We start from the raw sequence: 20271 nt of genomic DNA on the forward strand, positions 1-20271 counted from the left end.
GGGAGGTAGAGGCGGAGATGGAACGAGTTGAAACGATAGAAGATTGGATTGCTAGAGGGGATGTGGAGGAGTGGAGGCGAAGGACAGAGGAACTTCCTCTTCCGGCTCAGCCACGGGAGGGTGATGGCGTCGGCGGAGCCTCTTGTGCTGCTCGGAGGGTCGAAGCGGCTCCTGGGAGGTGAGTGGAGGGAAGACGCGGGGAAGTCGGGCCCTTTGGGTTCGTTCATGTTGTAGATAGAAGCAGCGAAGGGACAAGAATAAAACATGCTCGCTGCTGCTGTATAATCTTTCTCTCCCCAAATTTTTGTTATCCTTTTACTGCATGATTTAATATTGCTGCATGTGCTTTTCTGCTGGGAGATTTAAAAAGCCTTTATTTCATATTTTTATCGCCCTCAGTCTCCGCGTAATACTATTCCCCGTGATGTTATTGACATGCTGCCAGTGGTGGATTTCAAATTTTTTAGAACCTCTTCTGTAGGTGTGGCCTGCTTTGTGGGAGTGGCCTGCCGGCCACGTGACCGGGTGGGAGTGGCTTGGCGGCCATGTGGCTGGGTGGGCGTGGCCAACTTGTAAAATGTGGTGAAACTCACTTAACAACGCTCTTGCTTAGCAACCAAAATGTTGGGTCAGAAACTCTGGCATTGAAGTGTGCAAGTCTTAAAGCTGTCAAGTTACAAGACCCTTGCACCCCTAACCCTTTAGGGAAAAAAAACCCAGGGATGTTCAAACTTGACAACATTTAAGACTTGTGGACTTCAACTCCCAGAATTCCTCCTCCAGTCATGTTGGCTCAGGAACTCTGGCATTGAAGTGTGCAAGTCTTAAAGCTGTCAAGTTACAAGACCCTTGCACCCCTAACTCTTTAGGGGAAAAAACCCCAGGGGTGTTCAAACTTGATAGCTTTAAGACTTGTGGACTTCAACTCCCAGAATTCCTCCTCTCGCTCTTCATCTTGATGATGTGCGGACGGGTGGGGGGAGGGAGCTGGAACCGGTTCTAAACGGCATGGTAGATTTGTGGAACCTCTTCTATAGAAGAGCTTAGAACTGGCAGGAACCCACCCTTGCATTCTGCTTTCCTAGCAAGCGAGGAGTTTCACAGGCAAAACAGATGCTTTAAATCTTGCATAGGAGTTGGGCACCATTTCATCCGCTAATGTCCCCAGGTTTCTAAAACTGGACCAAAAAAGTTGACTGAATGCACTTCTGAAACATTTTAAAGAGTGAAATGCAAAAAAGGTTCTAAATTAATACATTTATAGGTTTGTATGTGTGCATGCATGTGTATCTGTATAAAACTCTTTATTTGAAATAGGAGTGGATATTTGAACTTGGATTTTTCTAGTCTTCTATTTACCCAATGAATCAGAATGAATGTTAGATGTTGAACTAGAATTTTGATATTTTTGCTTTTTCATAGTAACGTGGATTTTTTTTCTGTTCTCACAGGTTCTGCAGCCATTTTATAAACAATAATGAAACTAATCCATTAATAGGAATCTTATAGATAAGGAGGATGCCAAGAAGAGTCTCCTGGGCAGCCAAGAATAAGAAGCAGCATTAAAATGCAAAACAAACCATCAATCAAAATCTTTTCCACTCTTTCAGAAAGTTTTAAAACTCTTCTCTTTGCTCAGCAGATGGAAAGAGACAAAGGAGACAATAACAGAACCAGGATTTTTATGTGGAAGAAATAGATTATGTGGAACTCAAGAAAATATTGCATGAAAAAGTAAAAGGTTTTAAGTTCCAAATTCAGAAAACGTGGGAAATACAGTAGCTGGACATCAGTGGGAAGGAAATGGTCACTTGGAAGGCCAAAGGCATTAATGAAAGACATTGAGGAAGGAAAGAGTGTCTTAAATCAAATCATCCACCACATAAGGGATCAGAAATATTTTTGACCCCCTCATGAATCTAAGAATATCAGTGTTGGAAAAACTGCAGCAAATGCCTATTTTGGGAAAAACAGATTACAGATCACAGGTGATTATGCACAAGAGGATCCACTCCTCAAAAAACCATACACATGCTTGAATTTTGGCAAAAGCATTACTTAGAACAAGATTCCTATGATTTATAGAACGGCCGATGCAGGAGGAGCAGCTCTGATGTGTGAAAAGTTTCACTTGGAATTCTGACCTGGTTATACACCAGACAGAGAAACCGTATGAGTGTCCGGATTGTGACAAAATGTTTAGTCAGAATTCTACAGTGAGGATACACAAGAGGGCTCACACAGGAGAGAAACCATATGAGTGTCTGGATTGTGGGAAAAAATTTAATCAGAATTCGAAGCTGGTGAAACACCAGAGGACTCACACAGGAGAGAAACCATATGAATGTCTGTATTGTGGGAAAAGTTTCAGTCTGAATTGGAACCTGTTGGTACACCAGAGGATTCACACAGGAGAAAAACCGTATGAATGTCTGGATTGTGGGAAGAGTTTCAATCACAAATCCCACCTGGTGAAACACCAGACGACACACACAGGAGAGAAACACTATTGTTTGGATTGTGGGAAAGGTTTTAGTTGCAATTCCGACCTGGTGGTGCACCAGAGGACTCACACAGGAGAAAAACCATATGAGTGCCCAGATTGTGGGAAAAGTTTCAGTCGGAATTCCCACCTTGTGGAACACCAGAGGACTCACACAGGAGAGAGACCGTATCAGTGCCCAGATTGTGGGAAAAGTTTCAAACGTAATTCCAAGCTGGTGATACACCAGAGGATTCACACAGGAGAAAAACCATATAAGTGTCAGGATTGTGGGAAGAGTTTCAACCAAAATTCCAAGCTGGTGATACACCAGAGGACTCACACTGGAGAAAAACCATATGAGTGTCTGGATTGTGGGAAAAGGTTCAGTGAACATTATTACCTGGTAATACACCAACGGAATCACACAGGAGAAAAACCACACAAGTGTCCAGATTGTGGGAAAAGTTTCAATTGGAATTGCGAACTTTTGGTGCACCAGAGGATTCACACAGGAGAGAAACCATATAAGTGTCCTGATTGCGGGAAAGATTTCCCTCGAAATTCTGACTTGGTGCAACACGAGAGGATACATACAGGAGAAAAACCATTTGAGTGTCCGGATTGCAGGAAAAAGTTCAGTCACAGTTCCAGCCTGGCAGTACACAAGAGAACTCACACAGGAGAAAAACCTTATGAGTGTCCAGATTGTGGGAAAGATTTCAGTTGTAGGTCTAGCCTTATAAATCATGTAAGATTACACATAGGGGAGTAACTATTCAAATGCCCAGATTGGGGACAGCACAAAATTCCTCGCTTGTCACCGATGAAATTCCACATGAGGATAAATTTGATCTGTCTACAGGAATCTTGAATCTTGTTTCTTGTCCCTTAGTGAAAGCCCTGCTGAGAAATTAATAATTTAATTTCTTGCATGATTCTTTTTAGTGAAGCATGTCTTATTATTAAACATGAGGAAGGAGATCTGAGCTTCATTGGTTAACCCAGTGCTGTCGTTCCCTTTCACAGAGTCTAGGGGAACTGCCATTGTGGACCACAAAAAGCAAAGCTTGGCGCTCTATTAGGTATGTTTTACCTAATAGGTATATTAGGTAATGAGTTGTTTCTACATAGAATACAGGGGGATATAAATACCATGTTTCCCCAAAAATAAGGCAGGGTCTTATTTTCTTTTTACCCACAAAATATGGCTTGGGCCTTATTATGAGAGGAGGGTTTATTGTTTTGGGGTTGCCGGGCGGCTGCTCTCTTCCAAGCGGGCTCCTAAAGAGTCGAGCACAGCCTCATGGGCGAATGGCTGTATTGCGCTGTCGCAGAAGTGCAACACAGAAGCCATGAAGCGACCATGCTCACAAGCAGCCATCCGGCAAACCCCCTTTCCAGCCGGGCACAGCGACATTCACTGACCTAGGGGTCTCGCCAAGCCGCGTAAGCGCCTGTTCGCTGCCACCCGGCTCCCGCTGCTTGGCGCCTTCGAAATGTTAGTGAATGGCTCTGCACAGCTGGAGAGAGGGGTTGCGCGAGCGGCTGTTTCGCTCACGCGCCTCCCAGCCTCATGATGCCGTGGCCCAGCTCTCCCCGCAGAACCAGGGCACCTCCTCTGCCGCGGCATGACTTTTTCTGCGGCTTCCAAACCGAGTCTTCCGGCAGTGGCTGCTCTGGGCGTACGCTCTATGGTTGTATAATTAACTTTCATTAATAATTAACTTTAAAACTGTATTAAAACCAAATGCTTAAAAACAAAAACCTGGTTTCAATCCATCTTCTGATGTGCAGTTCTCTGTTCCTATCCCAGTTAGTTCTTTGTTTATGGAAGACCAGGAGGATAAAGACCTGCCAAACTTCAGGGTGAAGAGTATCTCACAGGGCAGGAACTGACAAGGCTCTCTTCCTAGCTTCTATGAGATGGCAGTATTTGAGGCAAGGGGCCAGGAGCGTGGCCCTCCTATCTGACCTGGAAAATGCAAAAATAAAGGTGGGAAAATAATGACAGGTGCCCTGTTGGCTTATTGGTTAGAATGCAGTATTGCCAGCTGATTCTGCCCACAGCCTGGAATTTGGTCCTGACATGCCTGGAGGTTGACTCAGCCTTCTGTCATTCTGAGACCGATAAAATGAGGACCCAGTTTGTTGTGGACAATACGCTGACACTGTCAATCAAGTGGTATAAAGCACTTTGGGGTCTTATCTACATAGTATATACGTCTGATTGCTATTGCTGTAATCAATAGCTTTAAAGATGATGAGCTTGAATCGCACCTTAAACGAAGCTTGCATAGCTTGCACCACAAAGATGTTACATGGGCAACCTAGGGGCCTCCATTACTATGTGCGCTGCTGCGTTCTGTACCAGTTGAAGTTTCTCGTGGTCCAGTGCAGGAATTCAAACAGGAGGTGACCAAGACAAGAGTGACCCCTTGTGCAATGCATCCCGGTCCAGAAAAGGACACAATTGGAACACAAGAAGAATCTATTGAAAGTCCCTTCCCACAGCCATGTCCACCTCAAGCAGGAGTTGAGTTCAGGAGGGTCTCCAGTTTGTGCAACCAGCTCAGTCACCAAAGGGGATCACATGACCCCAGAACACTACTACTGTTGCAAAGAGAAGTAAATTGCCCAGTCTGAATTACTGATCATGTGACAATGCTGCTGTGGCCTTTTTTAAGTGTGAAAAATGGTCACGTCTTTCTTTTCAATGACTTTGTAACTTCAAATGATCACTAAATGAAGGAAATTGAGGACAGCCTGTAGATAATTGGATATCACAGGATGGATGGCCTCACCTAACAGTTCCATGTAGGTGTTAAACTACGTTGCTTACTGAGGGTAATTATGGCAGTTCCAGCTTGAAGAATGCAGAGTGGAAAATGATATTTCCTATCTAGATGGGCTTCAAGGTTTCATATCTCATTTTTCTGTTAAAGGGAGATTAAGCTGTCAATCATTTAAGGCTGCAGATACAAACAAGACCTTTATCAACTTATAATGCAGCACCTGGTAATCTTGTGAAGCTAAGTAGCGTTAAGCATCATTCTTCAAGCTTCCCTCAGTGGCAAATATATTCTTGGGGAGTTTCCGGCACCCCCAAGAGAAAACTGGCTGGAATAGTCTTCACTGATCCATAAGGGAGGAGCCCTTTCACCTTGCGTGCTGGCGCTCCCCTCACAGATGCTTTCCCTTGGTTTAGTTCCTGCAAAAGAAGCTCCTGGCTCAGTTGCCGGGACAATGAGGGCGCCCCTAGTAGACCCCAAAGGACAGACTAGGGCGAGAGCCTTCCCTTCAACAGCTTAACTATTACAGCTTCAACCATTTGCCAAGGCAGGTTTGGAGGAGTTCTGCACCTCCACCATCACCCAACTGAAAACTGCAAGGGAGGTGCATATTCGGGTTGGCTGTTTGACGCTTTCCTTTGGTTTAGTTGGAGCAAGAGGGACAGTGAGTCAACTCTTGGGAGACCTGAAAGAAAAGGTATTAGATTGTCATGGGCGAAAGCTATCCTTGTGCTAGGTGGGGGTCGAATGGATCACACCGAAGGAATGCATGAAAGCTTCTTGCAAACGCTTCAGGGTAGATAGAACGAGGGTGATTTTTCAACCCTATGTCGCTAGATGGCGCTCCACAAAGAAGCAACACTCGCCTTAGAAAGAAGTGAATCGAGCACAGCAGCGGCACCGCTGCTTTTAACATTATACCGGAAGGAGAGAGCGCCGAGCTGGAACGAATTGAAACGATAGAGTATTAGCCTGCTAGAGAAGACGTGAAGAAAAGGAGAGCAGAGGAACTTTCTTTTCCGGGTCACATAAGGGGGAGTATTTTGGTGTCGACCCACCCTCTTGTGCTGTTTCAAGGCTGGAAGCGGCTCCCGGGAGGTGAGTGGAGGAGAAGCCGGGAGCAAGCCGGACCCTTTGCTTTCCTCCCCGGTGTATGAAGCAGAGGAAGCCACAAGGCTGAAACATGGTGGCTTTGGCTGCATAAGTCTTTCTCTCCCCAAATGTTTTTACCTTTTTGCTGCATGATTTGAAATGGATGCTTGTCGTTTCCTGCTGGGAGATTTGGGAGATTTAAGGAAATCTTGATATATTTTTCATACTTCTGAGCCACCCGAATCACTTGGATCCTTGTAATTTTATTGACGTGTTGCTTTCCTGGCAAGGGAGGAGTTTCGTGGGCAAAAGGGATGCTTTAAATCTTGGGTGGCGCTAACCCAGTGTTTCTCAACCTTGGCAACTTGAAGATGTCCGGACTTCAACTCCCAGAATTCCCCAGCCAGCATTTGCTGGCTGGGGAATTCTGGGAGTTGAAGTCCGGGCATCTTCAAGTTGCCAAGGTTGAGAAACACTGTGCTAACCCCGTAAGGGTCGCTGGAGTCCTGGTTTTTCCTGGTTTAGGTTTATTAAGGTTTATTAAATTTATAGACCGCCCCCTCTCCCCGTAGGGACTCGGGGCGGTGTACAGACCGTTCGTGTATAAGACAACAAGACATAACATAAAACACCAGACAGAACAACGCAAACATACCGTCTGTATATACAACCCAAACTAATTAAATAATTAAAAACAATTCTACATGATGGGGTGGCGGTCAGCCTCTCAGCTGGCTAGTATCCCTGGGCACCCAGTTGGCTCCCTCATTGGAGCCCTCTGTAGTTTCCCCGACTGGGCCGAAAGTCTGTGCTTCCTGTGGCTTAATACAAGTACTCCTGCAATGCCCTGCAGCCCCACAGTTATAACAGATCACTGGATTTGCCACGTTTTCAGCTGAAGCGGAAGGTCCTCCTCCCCCATTGACTGCCCCAGCCAGACCTCCATTCAAAGGCGAACCACCCGTTGCTGTCCACCAGGCCCTCACCTTGCTTAAATGGGACATTTGAGCTTGCATAGTGTTGAGCCGGGCATCATCACCTCCCGTTTTCCCCACTCTTGCACCTGGGGACACTTTTGATGGGAGAATCGGCTGAGGCCTCTTTGGCTTCCTCCACCAGTTCTGTTGTCCTAGCTCTCCTTATGAGCTCATGATATCCCCCAGGTGTTCCCGTTCGCCTGAGTCTTTGATTCCATACTGCAGTATATCACAAGCGAGTACACCCCCTCACATTTTGTAAATATTTTAAGTATATCTTGCCAGCAGTTTAGATGTTAATGGCTGTGTGTTGCGTTATTTTGAGGGGACAGCACATTTGCACTGTTATACAAGCTATATACTACCTTACGTTATAGCCAAGTGTCATTTCTTCAGTGTTGTCACATGAAAAGATATCCTTAAATATTTACAAAATGTGAGAGGGTGTACTCACATCTGTGATATACTGCTGGGTCGGAGAATAAAGCAATCCACCTGGCATGCACGGGGGGCAGGGAGTGACACACCGCTCCCCCACCCGCGCTCCCCTCCCCGGGCTCCGTGCATTACACTGTTACAGGTGTTATGTCCACCTGGTATGTAGCCTTATTCCTCTCTAGCATTCATCTCCATTGTTTAGTGATGCATTTCCTGCCTCTCTAGGATTTATCTCTATCTGCTCCTGTGAGGCACTTCCTATTCCTGTTGGATGTGCATAGTTATATTGGCGATGGATTGTTTAGTGTTTTAACTGCATTTTAAACAACACACACTGCAGAGACCCAAAAATCAGGTGGCCGGCGGAAGGCACAGACACATGCGCGGTGGAGCTCAGCTCCGGTGACGGCTCATGTGCCGGCAGAGAGACCTGTCCGTGCCACTTGTGGCACGCATGTGATAGGTTCACCATCACGGGTGCATAGTTTTTTATCTGCTGTAAATCTGAATCTTGTTTTGATATTAAAGTAATATTTGCTTCTGCCCATGTTTTAGGGAGATTGATCCTTAGCAACACATCACTATAGACCACCAAAATTGACATCTTGTAGATATTTACAAAGTTCTGCCAGGAGCCCACCTGTGTTTTATTGTTTTTTTGCCTTTTAATTGCTTCTGTTAATTCCATCATCATTATTCTTTCAATTAACATGGCTTTTACTCTTTCTGGTATTTTAGGTAATGAGGCCTTTTCTAGATATTGTGTTATTATATCTTCTGAGACTTTTTCTTGACTGTAAATTTTACATAAAATTCCTGGATTATTTTCTTTTTATCTTCATTTTGATGGTAAAGGATCCCCTTCTCATCTTATCAGTTTATGTATCATTTTCTTCTCTTTCTCTTTTTTCAGCTTATACACTAGCCATCTACCTGGCTTATTGCATTTTCAAAAAAGTTTTGTCTTGCCGTTTTAATTTTTTTGTGCCATTTCTTCTTTTTCTATTACGTTTAGTTTATGTTTGGTTAATTCCATTTTCTCTTTTACATTACTTTTTCGTGGATGTTTCTGCAATTCTCTGTCCAACTTTTTGAGTCCTTGTAATGTTTTGTGCTGTTGTTTCTTTTTCTTGTTTCTTCTTGCTATATATGTTATGGCTAATCCTCACATGTATGCTTTAGCCATTTCCCAAACATTTTATAGTCATGTTTCTTCTTTCTATTTTCTTTTTTACAAAGTCCATTTCTTTTTCCATTACTTGTATAAACTCCTTGTCCTTTAATATAGTTTGATTCAAGTCCATCTCAGTTTATTCCTCTGTCCCTTCCACATGGTTTTTGTTGGATTATGATCTGCTCATATGTTAGTCTCTATATCAACGTCTTGGATGGCTGTTCTCATTTCCGGCGACATCCATATCATATCTAGACTAGAGCAAGATTGATGTCTGTTCAAATAGAATGTATATTGATTTTTCTTTGGATTTAAAACTCTCCATATATCCTGTATGTCTATTTCTTGTGTCATTCAAAAAGGTTTTTGGGAGTGTCCTTCTCATTTTTAATTTTTTTTACTGCATCTATAGTCTAGGTTGACATCCACAATTGCACTGAAGTCTCCTATCATACATATATTTTCATAGCCCATTTCAATTATCTTCTTAAATTCTTATTTGTTATTTGGTGCATATATTGCAATCAAAAGAATCTGTTTCTGATTTATTACAACCTCAACCATCACTATTCTCCCTTCTTCATCTGAATGTGCTTGTTTAGCTTTTAATGTTTTTTAACGTATAATGCCACCCCTCGTTTGTTGTGCTAATGTAGAATATAATTTCCCAGTTTTGGGGTATTCCAATAAGTCACTGTATTGCTTTTTAATATGCACTTCTTGAAGACAATGTAGGTCCAATTTTAATTTTTGTAATTTCATAAAGGTGTTTTCCTTCTCATAGTTCAATCCATTTATGTTGATTGATAGCATCTTTATTTCTTCTTCCATTACTTCATTTATATATAGGTTTTGCACTCCTAGTTGTCCTTATCTCTCTCTGTTTTTTGCTCTTGCACCTTTTTTTGGGGGGGGGGATATATTATATATAATTTACAAACAGCGCACTCTAAGTACATCTTGCACGGCTTTGGCTTTGGCTTATGCCACCTAGCTTGGTCTGGCATCTTATGCAGCCCTCTGAAACTTTCATGCTCCACTCCCCTATGCAACAAATGTACACAATTGTCATGTGTGGGAGCATTTGTTATAGTTCGTGCATAACTATTCTCCTGCCTTCCTAGAACGTACAGGCCATCTTTCTTAATCCCTCGTGCATGTATCCTTCCACCTTTCCTGATGGAGTACTCTCCTCCTGAAAATAGTATTTCATAGCCTTTTCTGTCTAACCTGGACACACTCAATAGATTATGATCTTATGCAGGTACATATAGGACATTGTACAATATTTCTCTTATCTCCGGTACATAAACTTTTTCTTCCCCTTTTACAGCAACTCTTTGACCATTAGCTAAACTAACACATGTTTGCTTAGCTGGTCTTAAACCAGAAAACATCCGTGAATTATTAGCTGTATGCTGACTTGCCCCACTGTCCAACAACCAGTTGTTCCTGGTGTTTTCAGACGCTGTTGCTGCCAGGGAAAATGACTCTGGAGAACCGCTCATGTGTTGAGTAGTCCTGCGCCCTTGTCTCGCTGCTCTTCTGCTTCTCCTCTCAGGGCAGTGCCTCTGGAGATGTTCAGTAGACCCACACGTGTAGGATCTCTTCATTGTGTAAACTGCCTCAGCTACTCTGCCGGCATACTGGACTGTTGCAGATGCTGGTCTGTGCTGAGTGTTCTCTCCTCCCATTCCTGGTCGCCTCTTCAGCCGTTTCTGCTCTTCCTCCAACAATCGGTCAGTCAAATACATCATGGTTAAGTCCTGCTCTTGCATGGACTCTAGACTACTCACAAGAACCTCCCATTAACTGTCCAATGAACTGAGCACCACATACACCTTGTGTGCCTCAGTAAATGTTATTCCTCTTTCCTCTAACTCAAGGAATGTCCTTCTCATAGCCTGAAGAGGTGTGGACATGCTCTCCCCCTCCCGCTTCAGTTGTGCTTTATATAGTCTCCTTGCCAGCAACACTGCCCACAGTCTCTCTAACATACACACTGCGCAACGCCTCCCAGCACTTTCGCAGACTGGAGACCCCCCATGTGTATCAGCTGACTGACCTCTAAAGCTGGAATTATGCTGGCTAATGCCTTTTCATTTCTTCTCTGGTCCCCATCATCCAGGACTGCTGGTGGATTAGTAACTATCGTCCACAACTCCTCCCTTCGCAGGTACATCTCCACATTTACACTCTAGGAGAGGTAGTTTGTCTCATTCAGCAGAGACAGCAGTACACCTTCTATTATGCCAACGGAGTCCATGATGCCTGCTTCCTTTCACAAGCCATTAATCACTATCAAACTAAGTTGCACAACCCCTCTGGCTCTGGTGCAAGCTCACACTGGGTTTCTCTTCTCTCTGGTCTCCCTAGTCACTCTGGCTTTTTGTCTGGACTGGGCCCATAACCTGTCAGAGTGCGCACAGCGTGACTGCTATTTTGAGACAACCCAGGAGCAAAATACAGTATACAGAGGTTTTGTCTTTCAAACAATGGCTTATCTACAAAATGTATATATACATACATGTGTTAGGCAAATACCAGGCAAGCTATCAATCTTCAATTCTACACGGGGAATCACAATGGAGATAGAACACGAGGAGAGAGATACACAAGGAGAGAGAGAGAGAGAGAGAGATGCCCTCACATGGCCTCCCTTATATAGATAGCTTCTTAAACTGGCAGTAACCCAGTTAACTCATTCTCATTGCATCATATCAATTTACAGCCTTACAGCAGCTTGTCAGCTATTAAATCATCATTACCCTGACAAAATTAATCATAATTAATCTTAGAGGTAAAACTAGGATTGTGATGTCTATTTTTTCATGGTAATATATGGGGTATTTCTACTGCTTTCACATCTCATGTAGTCATTTTTAAACAATAATGAAACTAACCCATTAATATGAATTTTACAGACAAAGAGGATGCCAAGAAGAGCACTCTGGACAACAGATAAATAGAAACAGCTATAAAATGTAAAACAGATCATCAATCAACATTTATTTCCACTTCGTCCTCAAAGTATAAACTCTTCTCCTTCCTTAGCTGATGAGAGACAATGGAGAGAAATATGAGAACAGCTGGAAAAAAATAAGAGTGTTGGGAACTCAAAGAAACATTACATGAGAACTCAAGGAGGATAATTTCTCAAAATCCCCACTGACTGCTTATTGTGGGAAACACAGAGATTGGGAATCACATCTGAAAAGCCATAGAAAAATTTGGGGTGCGTCAGAAGCTTTACTCAGAACAGGTCTCTCATCATTCGTGGAAGGACCCATACCAAAGAGAAACTCTTACCAGTACTCCCATTGTGACAAAATATTTAGCATGTACACCAATCTGGCGATACACAAGAGGACTCTCAATGGGGAGAAACCATATGAGTGTGGGGAGAGTTTCAGTCAGAATTCCAAACTGGTGACACACCAGAGGAGTCACACAGGAGAGAAACCATATGAGTGTCCGGATTGTGGGAAAAGGTTCAGTCAGAATACTGACCTGGTGATACACAAGAGGACTCACACAGGAGAGAAACCTTATGAGTGTCTGTATTGTGGGAAAAGTTTCAGTCAGAATTCGAACCTGGTGATACACCAGAGGACTCACACTGGAGAAAAACCATATGAGTGTCTTGATTGTGGGAAAAGTTTCAATCACAAATCCCATCTGGTGAAACACCAGACAATGCACACAGGGCAGAAACTGTATTGTTCAGATTGTGGGAAAGGCTTTAGTTGCAATTCTGACCTGATGGTGCACCAGAGGACTCACACTGGAGAGAAACCGTATGAGTGTCCAGATTGTGGGAAAAGTTTCAGTCGGAATTCTTCCCTTATGGAACATCAGAGGACTCACACTGGAGAGAAACCATATGAGTGCCCAGATTGTGGGAAACATTTCACGCGAAGTTCCCATCTGGGGAGACACAAGAGGACTCACACTGGTGAGAAACCATATGAGTGTCTAGATTGTGGGAAAGGTTTCCAGCGTAATTCCCATCTGGAGAGACACAAGAGGACTCACACGGGCGAGAAACCATATGAGTGTCCAGATTGCGGGAAAACGTTCAGTCAAAGTTCCCATCTGGTGATACACAAGAGGATTCACACAGGAGAAAAACCGTATGAGTGTCCAGATTGTGGGAAAGATTTTAGTAATAGGTCTAACCTTATAAATCATGTAAGGTTACACATAGGAGAGTAACCATTAAATGCTCAGACTGTGGAACGTGTTTCACACACAATTCCTCCCTTATCAGAGAAGAAATTCCACATGAGGAAAAATTTGATGTTTGGAGGAATCTCGAATTTCGTTTCTTGTCCCTTAGCCCAGCTGTGAAATTGATAATTTAATTTCTTGCATGATTCTTTTTAGAGAAACTTTTTTTAAAATTTGCCTCTTCAAAACCTTGGTGCGTCTTATACTCCGAAAAATACAGTAAATTTCAGAAGTTAACCATTTTAGGATTAGCAGCCTATAAATTTGATAAACAAATATATAGACCTTCATTTGCCCCAAGCCTCAGCAGATTCATTCATTCTTTTTTCTTCCTATGATTTATTTAAAAATATTCATGTAGCTACCCATCTGGCCGGCTCTCAATCAATAACTGTAAGACTGTATTAAAACCAAATGCGTAAAAGCAAAAACGGTTTCAATTCACCTGATGTGCAGTCCTCTCTTCTTATCCCAGTGCTTGTGGGTGGGGGGGTGGGGGGGAGCTAGTTCTTCTTTGCTTTATGGAAGACCAGGTGGATAAAGACCTGCCAAACTTAATGGGGAAGAGTGTCTCATAGGGCAGGAACTGCAACAGACAAGACTCACTTCCTAGCTCTTATCAGATGGCAATATTTAAGGAAAGTTACCAGGAGTGTGCTCATCCTATCTGACTTGGAAGAACAGATAGATGCAAATGTAAAGGTGGGAAAATAATGACATGTACCCTGTTGGCTCAATGGTTAGAATGAGCCTGGTATCCAATCCTGACAGGCCTCGAGGTTGACTTAGCCTTCCATCATTCAGAGATGGTTAAAATGAAGGCCTAAATTGTTGGGGACAATATGCTGACACTGTAAACCGAGGGTGATACGAAGCATTGTGGGGTGGTATATTGGTGGCATATATGCCTGATTGCTATTGCTGTAATAAATAGCTTTAAAGACGATGAGCTTGAATTCCACCTTAAACGAATCCTGTGTAGCTCACACCACAAAGATGTTAAAAGGGGAAACCTAGAGGCCTCCATTACTGTGTGTGTTTCTGCGTTGTGGACCAGTTGAAGTTTCACATGGTCCAGTGCAGGGATTCAACCAGGAGGGCACCAAGGCAAAAGTAACCCCCCGTACAATGCATCTCGGTCCAGGAAAGGGCACAATTGGCGCACAAGATGAATCTGTGCAAAGCCCCTCCCAAAGCCATGTCCTCAAGCAGGAGTTGTGAGTCCAGGAGGATCCCCAAGTTGTGCACCTGCTTAGTCACCAAAGGGGATCACATGACCCCAGAACACTGCAACTGTCACAAAGATGTCAATTGGTGAGAGTTTGCATTATGTAGCAATGCTGCTGTGACCTTTTTAAGTGTGAAAAATGGTCATGTCACTTTTTTCAACGACCTTATATCTTCAAATGGTCACTAAATGAAGTCAATTATGTACCTGTACATAATTGGATATCACAGAATGGATGGCCTCCCCTAGCGGTTCCATATAGGTGTTATACCATGTTGCTTACTGAGGGTAATCCTGGCAGTTCCAGCTGCAAGAATGAAGAGGGGGAAATCATATCTCCTATCTGGATGGGTTTGAAAGCAACGTTGGTGGGCACTTCAAGGTTTTGTCCCCTATTTCATTCTTCTATTAAAGGGATATGAAGCTGGCAATTGTTTTAAGGCTGGACATACAAACAAGACTTTGATCAACTTTTATGGTGCAGCACCTGGTAATCTTGTGAAGGTAAATAATGTTAAGCATCACTCTTCAAACTTCCCTCAGTTGCTAAATATAGCTTTGGGGAGTTATCCTGCACCCACAAGATAAAGAACTGGATAGAATCATCTTCACTGATACTGAAAGGAGGTGTGCTTTGTCCCTGCCTGATGGCACATTGTGTTCCCCCCACGGATGCTTTCCCTTGGTTTAGTTCAGGGGTGGGTTCCTGCCAGTTCTAAGCTCTTCTATAGAAGAGGTTCCACAAATCTACAGTGCTGCTTAGAACCGGTTCCAGCTCCCTCCCCCCGCCCGTCCGCACATCATCAAGATGAAGAGCGAGAGGAGGAATTCTGGGAGTCTTAAAGCTGTCAAGTTTGAACACCCCTGGGTTTTTTTTTTCTAACGGGTTAGGGGTACACCTCAACGCCAGAGTTTCTGAGCCAACATGACTGGAGGAGGAATTCTGGGAGTTGATGTCCACAAGTCTTAAAGCTGTCAAGTTTGAACACCCCTGGGTTTTAAAGGGTTAGGGGTGCAAGAGTCTTGTAACTTGACAGCTTTAAGACTTGTGTGCTTCAATGCCAGAGTTTCTGAGCCAACAGAGCGTTGTTAAGTGAGTTTCACCACATTTTACAAGTTGGCGATGCCCACCCAGTCACATAACTGCCAAGCCACTCCCACCTGGTCACATGACTGCCAAGCCATTCCCACCCAGTCACATGGCCAGCCAGCCACTCCCACAAAGCAAGCCACGCCTACAGAAGAGGTTCTAAAACAATTTGAAACCCACCACTGGTTTAGTTCCTGCAAAAGAAGCTCCTGGCTCACTTGCAGTGACAGTGAGGGCGCCCCTAGTAGACCCCAAAGGACAGACTAGGGCGAGAGCCTTCCATTCAACAGCTTAACTATTACAGCTTCAATCATTTGTCAAGGCAGGTTTGGAGGAGTTCTGCATCTCCACCCCCACCCCCACCCCCACCCCCGTTGGAAGTCGAATACGACTTGATGGCACAGAAAGAACGGTAGATGGCGCTGTACATAGAATCCCCTAGAAAGCAAGAGAATAGAACACAGCGGCGGCATCCCTACCATTGACAATATACCGGGAAAAGAGTTGGAGTCTATTGAAACGATAGAGTATTAGATTGCTAGATTGGACGTGGAGAAAAGGTGGGAAGAGGTAGTTCCTATTCTGGTTGATCTAGGAGAGGTGGATGGCGTCGGCCAAGTCTTGTGCGGCTTGGAGGGTCGAAGCGGCTCCAGGGAGGTGAGTGGTGGGAAGGTCGGAGGAGAAGCCGGGAGCAAGTCGGGCCCTTTGGGTTCCTCAATGTTGTAGATAGGGGCAGCGAAGGGAGAAGAATGAAACCTGCGGGCTGCTGCATATTTTTTTTCTCCCCAAATGTTTTTTATCTCCTTTTGCTGCATGATTTAAAACTGGTCCCTGTGATTTTCTTCAACCATTTGCCAAGGCCAGAGTTCTGCACCGCCGTCACCACCCGAATTGAAAATTGGCTTAGGGAGGAGGGGCTTTGCACAGATTCATCTTGTGCGCCAATTGTGCCCTTTCCTGGACCGAGATGCCCTGTACAGGGGGTTAATTTTGCCTTGGTGCCCTCCTGGTTGAATCCCTGCAGGGGAGGTTCACTTTCAGGTTGGCTGTTATACGTCATTCTCTCCCCACCCCCACCCCGGAAGGTTTCCTTTGGTTTAATTGGAGCAAGAGGGGTAGTAAGTGAACTCTTGGGAGACCTGAAAGAAAAAGTTTAGGATAGACTGTCATGGACGAAAGCTATTCCTGTCCTCGGTGGGGGTCAAATACACAGAAGGAGCCACGGAATCCATGAAAGCCTCTTGCGAACGCTTTAGGGTAGAGGGTGATTTTCAACCCTATGTCGCTAGATGGCGCTCTACAAAGAAGCAACACTCGCGCCTTAGAAACAAGTGAACAGAGTACAGCAGCGGCGCCGCTGCTTTTAACATTATACCAGAAGGAGAGAGGCCGAGCTGGAACGAATTGAAACGATAGAGAGAGGATGTGGAGGAAATGAGATCAGAATAACTTCCTCTTCCGGCTTAGCCAGTGGAGTAATTTGGTGTCGGCGGAGCCTCTTGTGCCGTTTGGAGGGTCGAAGCGGCTCCCGGGAGGTGAGTGGAGGGCAGGTCGGAGGAGAAGCCGGGAGCAAGTCGGGCCCTTCCGGTTCCTCGACGGCCGGGAAGCAGAGGAAGGAAAGGGGCTGGAGCGTGTGGGCTGCTGCAGCACATGATTTAAGTGATTTTCTGCTGGGTGATTTAAAGAAATGTTGATGTATTTTTCATATTTTTTTAACCATCCGCCCCTTTCACCCTTCACGAATCACTTGGATCCTTGTGGTCTTATTGACATGTTGCTTTGCTGGCAAGCGAGGAGTTTCAAGGGCAAAAGAGATGCTTTAATATTCTTGTATAGGATTTGGACATCCCAAGATTCGTCTATCAATGTCTCCACATCTCTAAAATCAGATCAAAGTAATTGAGCCAAAGCACTTCTGGGGCGTTTTGCAGACTGAAATACACTTCATTGTTTACATAAATAAATTCTTGGGAGTGTATTTCTGTGTGAATAGGAACAAACATTCAGTGCATTCAGACAGTATTCGGACTCCCTTCACTTCTTTCAGTTTTGTTATGGTGTTGAGCAATTCTACAATTGTTTTTTTTTTCATTCATCTACATCAGTGTTTCTCAAACTTGGCGACTTTAAGTCCTATGGACTTCAACTTCCAGAATTCCCCAGCCAGCATAGCTGGCTGGGGGATTCTGGGAGTTGAAGTCCACAGGACTTAAAGTCACCAAGTTTGAGAAACACTGATCTACATCAATAATGACAAGTGGAAACAGAATTTTTGAACTGTCTGTACATGTATTAAAAATTTTTTAAAGTATCACATTGAATATTTGTTCCTATTCACACAGAAATACACTCCTAAGAATTTATTTATGTAAACAATGAAGTGTATTTCAGTCTGCAAAATGCCCTAGAAGTGCTTTTGCACGTCTTGAAGCCATTTTTTAAACAACAATGAAACTAACTCATTAATGTTAATCTTACAGACAAAGAGAATGCCAAGAAGAGCACCGTGGACAAGAGAATGAGAAACAGCTTTAAAATGTAAAACAAGCCATCAATCAAAATCTTCCACTTCCTCCAGAGAGTGTAAAAACTTTTCTCTTTCTTCAGCTGATGAGAGACAAGAGAGAGAATTATAAGAACAAAGCTTTCAGCTGGGAAAAAATAAGAGTGTCTAGAACTCAAGGAAACATTACATGAGAAGTCAAGGAGGATAATTTCTCAGTAAAGAACACCTGGAAGTCAGTGGGAAGAAAAAGATTTCGGGGATAGCCAAAAATGGAAGGCATTAATTAAAGCCTTTGAGAAAACAAAGAGTAGTTTGAATCAAAGAAGCATCACCTAAGAGATCAGAAATATTGTTGGCCTCCTCAAGAATCCAATAACATCAGTGTTGGAAAATCCCTGCAGACTGCCTAGTTTTGGAAAAACACAGATTCAGATCACATCTGATTGATGCATGTTGAACTACCCCAGGAAAAGCCATTCAAACGTTTGTGGTATGTCAGAAGCTTTACTTAGAATAGGGGTCTCATGATTCGTGGAAGGACCCACCCCGAAGAGAAACTGTACCGTGTTTCTCCGTAAATAAGAGGCCAATAAGGCTTTTGAGTGCATACACTAAAATAAGCCCACCCCAAAAATATTGAGGTGACCACACTTGCCACCTCCTGAACCTCAAAAATAATAAGACCTCCCCAAAAATTAGGCCAAGTGCTTATTTGGGGGGGTCAAAAGAAAATAAGACCCTGTTGTATTTTTGGTGAAACACGGTACCAGTGCTCCCATTGTGACAAAAGATTTACCATGCACACCAATCTGGCGATAAACAGGAGGACTCACAATGGGGAAAAACCATACGAGTGTCTGGATTGTGGGAAAAGTTTTTTGCATAATTCCAAGCTGGTGATACACCAGAGAACTCACACAGGAGAGAAACCATATGAGTGTCCAGATTGTGGGAAAATGTTCAGTCAGAATTCCTACCTGGGGAGACACCGGAGGACTCACACAGGAGAAAAACCATACGAGTGTCCAGACTGTGGGAAAAGTTTCAGTCGGAATTCCCACCTGGTGGAACATCAGATGACTCATACAGGAGAAAAACCATATCCATGTCCAGATTGTGGGAAATGTTTCCAGCAGAATTCCAAGTTGATGCTACACCAGAGGACTCACACAGGAGAAAAACCATATGAGTGTCCAGACTGTGGGAAATGTTTCAAGGAGAATTCCAAGCTTGTGATACACCAGAGGAGTCATACAGGAGAAAAACCGTTTGAGTGTCCGGATTGTGGGAAATGTTTCAGTCAGAATTCCTACCTGGTGATACACCAGAGGATTCATACAGGAGAGATACCATATGAGTGTCTGGAATGTGGGAAACTTTTTAGTAGGAATTCTAAACTGCTCATGCACCAAAGGACTCACACAGGGGAGAAATCATTTGAATGTCCTGATTGCGGAAAAGGTTTCAATTGCAATTCTGACCTTGTGGTACACCAGAGGATTCACACAGGAGAAAAACCATTTGAGTGTCTCGAGTGTGGGAAAACATTCATTCAAAATTCCCACCTTGTGGAACACCGCAAGACTCACACAGGAGAGAAACCATATAAGTGTCCAGTTTGTGGGAAAGGTTTCTATCGGAATTCCCATGTGATAGTACACCAGAGGTCTCACACAGGAGAGAAACCATATGAGTGTCTGTTTTGTGGGAAAGCTTTCAGTCAGAATTCCTATCTGGTTAATCACCAGAGAATTCACACAGGAGAAAAACCATATGAGTGTCCTCAATGTGGAAAAAGGTTCAGTCGGAATTCCGACTTGATGATACACTGGAGGACTCACACAGGAGAAAAACCATATGAGTGTCCAGATTGTGGGAAAGCTTTCAGTATCAGGTCTAGCCTTATAAATCATGTAAGGTTACACACGGGGGAAAAACCCTTCAAGTGTCCAGATTGTGAGAAATGTTTCACACAAAATTCCTCTCTTATTGCCCACAGGAAATTCCATATGAAGCAAATGTGTGTAGTAGAGGAATCTTGACTTTCATTTCTTTTCCCTCTTTGGAAGCCCAGTTGAGAAATTATCCATTAAATTTCTTGCCTTATTCTTTTTAATCAAACATGTCTTAGTAACAAACATGAGGGAGGAGGTCTAAGCCTCCTTTCTCTGGAGTTGTGTGGTTGTTCCCTTTTACAGTGTTGAGGGGAAATGCCATGCTAGGCCAAAGAAGAGGTGCTTAGATCTTATTAGGTATGTTTGT

The 20271-nt window shown here is 43.7% G+C and overlaps 1 protein-coding gene and 1 long non-coding RNA gene across 7 annotated transcripts in view; both read left to right on the forward strand.

Moving 5' to 3' along the window:
- Positions 1-20271, forward strand: part of LOC309385192 (uncharacterized protein) — a 286556-nt gene continuing 266285 nt past the window's right edge. For 2 of the 6 annotated variants that reach the window (XM_081939344.1, XM_081939353.1), the window contains exon 1: positions 16985-17038. Coding sequence is in view for 1 of the 6 variants with exons in the window: in XM_081939350.1 (XP_081795476.1) it covers positions 2196-3257 (1062 nt within the window). In the remaining 5 variants the exon portion in view is untranslated. Of the gene's footprint in view, positions 179-1451; positions 4937-16984; positions 17039-20271 lie in introns of those variants that run through there. The other 4 variants (XM_081939350.1, XM_081939343.1, XM_081939354.1 and 1 more) reach the window with 4 other exon arrangements.
- Positions 16033-18075, forward strand: LOC309385223. Its single transcript, XR_014174188.1, has 2 exons — positions 16033-16160; positions 17984-18075. It is a non-coding gene; the product is annotated as an uncharacterized lncRNA (long non-coding RNA).

This window comes from Natrix helvetica (genome assembly GCF_964273705.1).
Source record: "Natrix helvetica genome assembly, chromosome: 1".
In the NCBI taxonomy this organism is placed as follows: Eukaryota; Metazoa; Chordata; class Lepidosauria; order Squamata; family Natricidae; genus Natrix; species Natrix helvetica.